Genomic DNA, 9,009 nt, shown 5'->3' with positions numbered 1-9,009 from the left:
GGATGATGATTGGATTCGAACCTGCATCCTCTACGTGAGGAGTGCACTATGCTAGCCGTTGTGCCTCAAACCTTTGGTGTAAAATTACCAACGCGAAACTTTAAGAAACTTAATCTCCTGGCATAACTTAAAACATGAGCTTAGAAAATTAAGATAAACCAAAGTGTGCGACACGGAATGAACTTGGGACCTCACGCCGTTTGTTATGTGCAAACTATCTATGGAAAGCCACGTTCTCAAGTCAAATCCAACCAGCCAAAGCTTTCTCATTAGTAGTCTGAGAAAATAAACAATAATATGAGTAAAAGAAGTATGTATGCATAACAAGTGAGTTGTACTAGTTGGTTATAGTCTGTGAAAATAAACCATAAGTTCTGGAGTTCAGATCCTACTCCATGCGCCTATTTTTTGAGGGTTAAAAAAAGAAAAGAAATGGGCCAGGCCCAGGAGGAGGGGGTGTGTGGCGGGCGGATCGGCTGTGTACATCAACATATAGTACGTGTCACATACGAAAGGTGGGTGTATGTTATGGTCAAATGACCATGCTGCCCTTTATACGGTTTGTGAGGGGGAGTCTACCGAAGGTGCATTATACTTCCTGTGAATCTTTATAATAGATCTGATATTTTCGCAAAACAAAAGTTAAACTAATTATTATTAGAATTATTTTGGTAAATTAGCTGAGACAAATTCATCACGTGGCATTATGACTTTGCCATTGGCCTCAAACCTTGCCGTAGGCTGATGCAAAGTGTCAAACTGATCGTTTGGGCCACCCGTCAGCTCCACTTGCTGACCTCCAGTCCTCCACCATGAATCGGGGATTCCCAATCTCGTGTCCCCGGAGCTCCCTTCCCTCCCAGCGCCGTCGCCTCTTGCCCTCACCGTCTGGCTCGGACGGGGAAGCACGGCTGCGTGGAGGAGGCCTCGATCTGACGCCCTGTGATCTCGCCGTCCCGGCCCGACAGGCGGCGGTGGCCACCCCCATTCTCTGCGGCGGCCTGTCTGCCTCCCAGATCCGGCCGGCGCTGCCTGTCCACCGCGGCCAGACCAAGAAGACCGACCATGGGGCGTTTGAAGAGGACGGGAAGCAAAAGGGTGGAAGGAGGATCAGTCAGGTACGCCAGGGCCATTTAGCCTTATATATTGTTTTTTAGGTTTTTATTCTTTCAGAAGGTACCTTATATTGTTTCTTCAGTGCCTCTTCGATTCAAATGACTTCCGTAGGATTTTCGGTGGATTACAATGCTTTGAATTTTTCATACGCTGGTAGTTTCATTCGTAGTATAGTATTGAATCCTATTGGGATTTTCCCTACATTCCATAGAAAATCTATATAGCATCCACTCCATCTACATTCCACAGAAAATCTATCCAGCATCCAATCCAATCTCTTGAAAAAAAATCATTTGTTTTTCCTGAGATGCAATCATATAAACTCAAATCCTGTAGGATTCAAATGGGCATGACATTCCAATCTCGTGTTTTTCCTATTTCTACATTTTCACAAACCTGCAAATCGAAGAGGCCGCAACTGTGCAGTTTATAGAAAATGAAGTGTACGAGTAAACCCATAATTCGTAATTCAGATGTGAGACTTGTTATTTTTGTGTACTCGTGAAAAGTAAGTACATTCTTAGTTGGGATTCAGTTTATAAGGGAAAGTGGATTGGAAACCGCATAAGCAACAAAGGGAAAAAAGAAGAGGAGTGAAATGGGTGCCCATGACAAGGCATAGTCCAGCTGGCGCACGCAAAGGTCACCACCATGAGTTACAAATAGATGTAGGGCACTGTCGAAGGGTATCACAATACCAAGACCTTGCAAGTATCCCCACAATGTGATATAGGAGCAAACACAATCAACGAGTGCCATTGATATGACTGCAAGTTTTGCTACATGGGCATGATACTGGATCAATACAAGCTGTGAGACCACCGATAGGCATGAACCTTGACTGGAGCTCCCCCACATGCGACAACCAGAACAACTTGCCAGGTGGGGTCGATACCACACAGAGAACATGAAGCTCAAGGCAACACACTATTCACCATGGGAGAGATTTGAGATTGCACAACAACGAAGAGTCAACTTTGAAGGCACCACATGATGGATAGGGGGAGTGGACGGATGGTGGCACGGGTGACACCAAAGTGTACCACTGGACCATAATTATAGCCAGCAACATGGTATGAGAACCCATGACATGGCAAGGGCAGGGACAACAAGACGAAGCCTTCAAGAAGGGGAACAATGTCCACAAACGATGTCATCATTGAGCTTTGGCCTGGAGCACACACCGAGGAGTTGCATCTCCAAGACCACGCCTCCCAGGAATGTTAAATGCTAGAAAGAACCGCCATGGTTGCTTGAAATGAGATCGAGCACAGTGTTTTCCAGGAGCACACACCACGATTCAGACCCAAACGCACCACCAAGACACTCCATAGCACTAAGGGGTAGCCTTCAGAGCAAATCCAAGCTGCACATCTTGGAGACCACTCCATGGAGGTATATGGGTTGATGCTGCGGTGGTTGGCTCATGCATAGGTCAACAGGGATTTCTCTCAAAGCATGTATCAGATCCATCCCGACATGCCGAGGAGCCAGTCCTGAAGCACTCGCAACCTTGATTCAGGGGTTCAGGGCCACCTTGAGCCGAAGGTGGAGAGGATGGTAGGGATAGCTGCAACACGCCGTGGGCCTCAGAGCGGGAGGTTGAGCGGAGAGTCGGAGTGTGTCCAACCTACGTTGGACTATGATGAGAGAGGTCGGGGTTTGAGGAGTAGGCTCCACACCCAACTCCACACCGGAGCCCATGTGAGGCATCAACCGCCGGAGCCGGGGCCGCGCGACGTAGATCGATGGCATATGATGGGGTCGTCCATCCAAGGAGAGGGTGGAAGGGAGGAGAGGGGGAAAGCAGGGGTGTGGGGTGCATCGCCAGCATCGCCAGCCTTGGCTGCAGGTGAAAATGACGGTGTACGTGTGCACTTTTTTTGCTGGCGGCAGGGAGGCTAAGATTCCTTCATATGATCATTTACGCTTCTTTCTAGATAGAAATTTTAAATTCTCCCATAAAATAATTTGCCCTAAATGTTCGATGATCCAAAAAGAAACCTTAGAAAAACTCAAAAGATGTTGTCGATACCATGTTATCAATAACACTTCCATTGATAAATGGGGCTTTAGGGCATTATCTAGTGTAGAAAGGGACACATTATTTGGGCCATTTATATCCCTAGTGGAAGAGCTTGAGGTTGCATTTACTATGGCCAAGTTGATGATCTGGAGAAGGAAAACCTTGCATCAAGGGTTTGGGCGATTGGGAGAAATAGCGTAGTCCATTTCTTTTTAGTACAGGTGGTCGCTTATCATCGTGTGACCGTATATTAAATCATTGGGGAACATCATGGAAGAAAAGGAGAGATGTACAATTTGAGTCTTCTCTTTAATCATGTCTACATCAACAAAACAAGCCCAAGTGGCATTGTTAGGGCCTCAACCTATGTTTTATGGCATTTGGACCCAAAATGGTGCTCCAGCAGATGCCCTATCCCTATATTGTGCTAGAATATTTTTGAGGTAGTCCTATTGTTCTCCAAATATACAACAGCCGTGCAGTTGCCGCAAAACAAAAACCTCAACCGTGCTTAGCTCGACCGCCGCGTGAACCCCCCTAGCCGCTTCCTCTGCATTGCCGACGATCACCAAATACGGCCACCACCGCCATCGAAACCATCGCCCCTTTTGTTGAATCGGCCGCTGCACCACCACATTGACCAAATTGTCCGCCGCACCACGCCATTTGGCTGCCACTGCCGCCAGATCCACCACCCTCATTCGTCTCAGCTGCCGACCACCAACATCGCCGAGCTGAAGATGTTGCACCGCAATGCCAAGCCGAGGAGCAGCACGGTCTTCCATTGTGTTTGGCTTTGTAGTCCCACGGCTACGTTGTCGATATCTTGTGCGATGGGATGCAACACTGGCTCAAGACCTTCAAGACAACAGAGCTCGCTGCGCGCGCGTATGACGCCATGGCCGCTGGCCCAAGTCGGAGCACACTTTCCCGACGTCATGAGCGAGAGGTGGCGGAGTTCCTCGCTCCTGAATTGGGGATTGTGTTTCACGAGGAGAAGATGGCTGCCTCATTGTGGAGCAGCACACCGCCCAAGAGAGCGATGCGGTGGCATGGCGAGGTTCGCCGCGGAAAATCCGCACCTTGTGCAGGTGGAATACGAATTCTTTCCCAGTAGGGACGTGCAATGCAAGAAGGTTCTCAAGGAGGAGGAGGAGGCTAGCCCCTCACAAGTGATGAAGATTGAGTTGGACAACGACAAAGCCGACTATATTGACTTGGGACCTCTATCGTAGTAGTGATGTTGAGTAGTGTATCTATCGTAGTACTGTTAGTTTAACTTTGAGCAATTAGAAGTTTGAAAATGTCGAAATATGCAATAATGTTGCCCTACTACGGTAGAAATTTTTCCGGTGCCCTATTTTACATCGTCTGCTATGGCAGAATCTTTTTTGGTGCCTTAAAACCTACTCTTTAGTGCCCTATTATATGTCATCCGTTGGAGATGCTCTTAGCATGGTTCCACCTAGTAGTGCACAAAGCTCCAGGGGATGTACTGACGTACTATCGACAACTCATGCTGATATGCCTAACAACTACATCCACCATGAGACTCGATGCCAAGAACCATTTCTTTTGTGCCAATCAATTCATAGCCCATTCTTTGAACTAATGTGTTATAATTGTATTGTCACTTGCATTGCCTTCCAGCCATCCCCAACCCTTGCGTGATCTTCCAGGCGTCACGAGCGAAACCACCTAGACTCGCTGCCAGCAGCCCTCCACATCCCATACCTTCTCACCATTGTCGGAGGACACCGACAGGGCTCCTCGCATGACGTTTTTCCATCAAGTCCATTAGCAGGACAACCTTTCCCCCCGACAATGACGACGCCTCTTGGTATAGAGGTCCATGTGACGCATCGTTGTGGTCGCGACCACCTTTGCGGTGTAGCAGATTGTCGTGGATTAGTGGAACGACGACTCTTCCTCGAAAGCGGATCCCGACGATGTGGGCGCATGGCATGCTCTTCTCTTGCAACAAGGCATGTGACACCTTAGCCATGAATCTTGGCTTTAGACCTGGATGCCACAGGCCTAGGGTATGTGGACTTGGTGGTCTCCTTCACTAGTGGTCATGTTGGTGGTGGCGGTGGGCATGATAGAGCGGCTAGGTTCGATTTGGGGAAGGAGGGATGGGACTGTGAGCGAAAGCTAGGCTTCGCTCAGTCAAAGCCAATGATGATGGCGCCTGCGGATGTTGTTCCCTTGCTTAAGGTGTCTAGATGCAGTCCTTGGCTCCTCTCTCAGAATGCTTTACTGGAAACCCTAGGTTCCTGTTTGCCCAAATCGAATGATGGCGGTGCTCGGTATATGTGATCCTCCTTGGGGGCATTATATTGGAGCTTGGCCTGGTTGGCGAGTCTGTGGTTGGTTGTGATTTCGCTGGTTGCTTGTGTGCTGGCGGTTAGCGGTGATCATCGCTACGTTGCAGCATGGCGGCGGTGGTGCACGGTTGTAGTGCCGACGATGCTGGCTTACTGCGGCCCTGGCTGTGTAGTGACAACTAGTGGTGTATTGTGGGGGCCATTAGCCATTCCCAGATTTACTAATGGCAATCACTTGCATCGAAGGCATGGGATTGCTCGAGCGTCTCCTACATGGGATTTTCGCGGTATCGACTCCTCTCGCCAGTTTGATTTGCGACCAGTGTCACGTGATGTGACATATTATTGGCCTCATAGAAGAAAAGCTACGCACGAAAAAACTCACGGAGAGGCAAAGAGAAGCCTCACACCAAGAAAGGGGCTAGGAATACGCATTCGTTCGGGCATGGCGCTGGTACGATCTGCTCCCGCGGCGGTGTACGCCAGTGAACTTCCATTTGCTTTGGGAAGAAGCAGCAGTCAGCGAGCTTTGTCAGTTGATCCTGTGTCGATGATGTTGTGTCGCCGACGAAGTCAGGGCCGGCCCTGGGCCAGGGCAGCAGGGGTGACGGCCCGGGGCCCAGCGAAACTAGGGGCCCCGACCTTAGTGCTGCAGCCTATGAAAGAAAAAATCTGTACGCGGGGGAGGCCCCTTCATCTAACAAAAGCCCAACTGCTAAAATGCCTAAACGCACGACTACCGGCTAGAATTGAGCACGGCTGCACAGGGCGAGCGGCTCTTTGCCTCCTCCGATTTGCATGCCAGCACCCTCTCAAAAAAATAAATTGTAACCCCTCAGAAAAAATGGTATGCTGTCGTACGCTCACATATATTGGCCTATCGAGCGACTGATTCTCTACGGTAGCGGCTGCCGGATACTAGGGCATTCGCAAGGAATAGCAGAGATAAATCTCTAACGAATTTCTCTTAGCCCTCAATCTTACACTTTGATAAATTTATGTTCTTCTTCTTACAATAGTAGAGTTTGGTCATTAGTCTTGCCAAATTGGCCCTCGACTCAAGGTGTCCTTGAAGATTAGATTCCGATAGCTAAAGAGCATGGGATTTCACTAATTTTACTGCAACGTTTAGCTGACTTTGCTCTTTTTCTTGCAGACATGTTGCCCAAATAATATTTATGTGGTTCTGATAAAAAGAAGAAAGAGGAAAGGAACAAATAAGTTAATTGGATCTCATGATTATTGTAGACTTGGAGGTTAGTTAGCATGCCAGTTCTTTTTTCCAATATATGTATGTAAGTTCTATGAAATTTGATTTAGACTTGAACTAAGACACTTCATCCTATGTTACACCAGGAAAAAATATCATTCTTTACTATAGCTTTGCAAGAATTTATCTATCAATATATGAGATTAGAAAATTCCTCCATTGCCGCCGTTGGGCCCATTCATTGAATTCGCCCTGGGGCCTTCGAAACTCGGGGACCGGCACTGGACGAAGTGACCCATTTCCCTTTTGTGTTGTTGGCGGCGCCCTTGCTAGTGGCACCCTTCTTGCTGGTAGCACCCCTGGTGGTTGCGCTGCCTCCTCTCCTTCGGCTTGCAGCTCTACGCGCCATCGGGTGTGTCTGGCTTCAACTTGTCTAATAGAGGGAGGGGAGAAAAGCTTGATGCGAGCAGCTTTGTTTGCAACGGCGGAGTGAGCACACAAGCAAGACGAAGATGGGCGAAAGTGAGAGAAGTGTACCATTCCATGCTGCCGTTCCCGTTTTATATAGCTCAAAGGAAATCCAAACGGCGCCCCGCGCGCCGTGTCATGTGGCCACATTTCTCTTAAGAAAACACCCACCACTCACACACCTTACGCGGATATTAAGGCACGATGATGACGGTGCAGGAATCCAAGTTAGCTTTTTGTTATCTGTGCTTAAGCTTGCTTTGAATCGTCGGTTCATTCAGTTAGGTGCTCATTTTCCTGTTGATGCATTCAGTAATCTAAGGCATAACACAATTGCAAAATCCTCTTCAAAGCAGGTTACATGAATTGTAACCATCAAATTGTTCTGAACGGTGAAACAAAAAGATTACAACTCACAATCATACTTAGCACAATCAAGTTATTGTACACAATTACTTATTCACGAGGTTTACCCATCAGATTTGAGAAAAATAGCCACCCAATCAGCTCTGATTCTGCATTTCACAGTTGGAAAAAAGGCGTCATGTTCGTGTAGAAGTCTTCTATTGTACTACATCTAGGTTATGAAGGCGCCTATGGTTGTGAAACCCAAATACATTGCACCAAAAACACTGAGCATGTCCTGCTGGTTGTTTCTTAGAAGAGATAAGAGAAAGTTAGAATAATTTTGCAATGAGTCTGTGAAGTCAACTGATGTGCAATGTTGTGGATAACAAAGGAGTGGACTTACAATACTTTTGCATGCTTCCAGAACAATACTCCGTAGATCAGGGCAGATATGACAGTCATCATAATGTGCCTCAAGTTATACTGAGGACTTCTCCAGTAAGTTATGTTTTGTTTCCACAAGCAAGCTTTAAGTTGAATCCAGCCATTATGTGCAAAACTATGGGAGAAACATAGATTTTCTGAATTTGGTAATGGGATACTTAGCTGCTCCACTAGATCTTCAGCTTCTCTGCAGAAAAGTAACTTTAATTCTTCCAAACTTCAAATGGAAGTATTTTGTTTGGCTAAATATTTTTGCTAGATGAATTTTATTTTGCTTAAGCTATTCATATATGTTGCCTTTTGCTCGATATCCTAACTAAATCCACAAGATATGTACCTATGCAGTGACGACTCTTCATACAAAATTGCAAAGTCCATATTGTGTTGGACCTCCATTGATGTCGATGTTACATCCATCATCCAAGTAGCTGGATTACAGTTACTCTTTATTTTTGGGACTCCAGAAATTTTCTATCAAGTGGACAAGCAAAATTCAATCTATTAGAACCAAAGGACACGTCACAAATATGGCAGAGCCATGCCACAACCGTGCTTCCTCTCTGAAAACACCGAAACACATACATGGATATGCAAACAAAGTTCTTTAGTATGTTTTTAGTTTCCCTTGCCAATCTGTACGTTTATTGTCACATTTGCTTTTAAGTTCAACATGTGAAATGCATATGATCACATCAAAATTTTGATAAACCTATATATTTCATGTGAATTGTTAGCCAAGTTATATATTGAACACAAATGACTGCTAGAGTTGACTTAAGTGTTTTGGCCATGGCATGTTGAACATTTGAGCACTGGTTTTGGGGTTCGTTCCTTTCGAACTCTCACATTTATTGTCCCAATTCTAGAAAAAAAAACAGTGAAAATGAATAATCAAGAAAAAGGCAGATACATTTGTGGAAATATGTTCAAGAAACTTGCCTCAAAGTACTCAATCACTTTGCAGGAGCGCTCTCCTATTGGTCCACTGTAGATTGTTTTCCCACCGCTTGTCATTAATCACTAGTGCAGAACCGGGCAATAGCACCGGTTCGTAAGGCCCTTTAGTGTCG

At 46.4% G+C, this 9,009-nt stretch overlaps 1 protein-coding gene and 1 pseudogene across 1 annotated transcript; one reads left to right on the top strand and one right to left on the bottom strand.

Annotated features, from left to right (window-relative positions):
• The first annotated feature begins 761 nt into the window (after positions 1–761).
• Positions 762–6,810, top strand: LOC123152135 (uncharacterized). Its single transcript, XM_044571759.1, has 2 exons — positions 762–1,118; positions 6,626–6,810. The coding sequence occupies exons 1-2, from the start codon at positions 813–815 to the stop codon at positions 6,728–6,730; spliced, it is 411 nt and encodes a 136-aa protein (XP_044427694.1). The 5' UTR covers positions 762–812; the 3' UTR covers positions 6,731–6,810.
• A 914-nt stretch (positions 6,811–7,724) lies between these two features.
• LOC123152986 (ABC transporter G family member 50-like) overlaps positions 7,725–9,009 on the bottom strand; it is a 45,519-nt pseudogene continuing 44,234 nt past the window's right edge.

Source organism: Triticum aestivum, chromosome 7A (assembly GCF_018294505.1).
Source record: "Triticum aestivum cultivar Chinese Spring chromosome 7A, IWGSC CS RefSeq v2.1, whole genome shotgun sequence".
In the NCBI taxonomy this organism is placed as follows: domain Eukaryota; kingdom Viridiplantae; phylum Streptophyta; class Magnoliopsida; order Poales; family Poaceae; genus Triticum; species Triticum aestivum.
Note: the sequence above shows the minus strand (reverse complement) of the source record. Positions and strands in the feature narration are given on the sequence as shown.

Excerpts from the sequence above, each read along its gene's own strand:
- LOC123152135 (XM_044571759.1), top strand. The coding sequence starts at position 813 with ATGAATCGGGGATTCCCAATCTCGTGTCCCCGGAGCTCCCTTCCCTCC. Across the intron at positions 1,119-6,625 it reads GTGGAAGGAGGATCAGTCAG|ACATGTTGCCCAAATAATAT; the intron begins GTACGCCAGGGC and ends TTTTTCTTGCAG.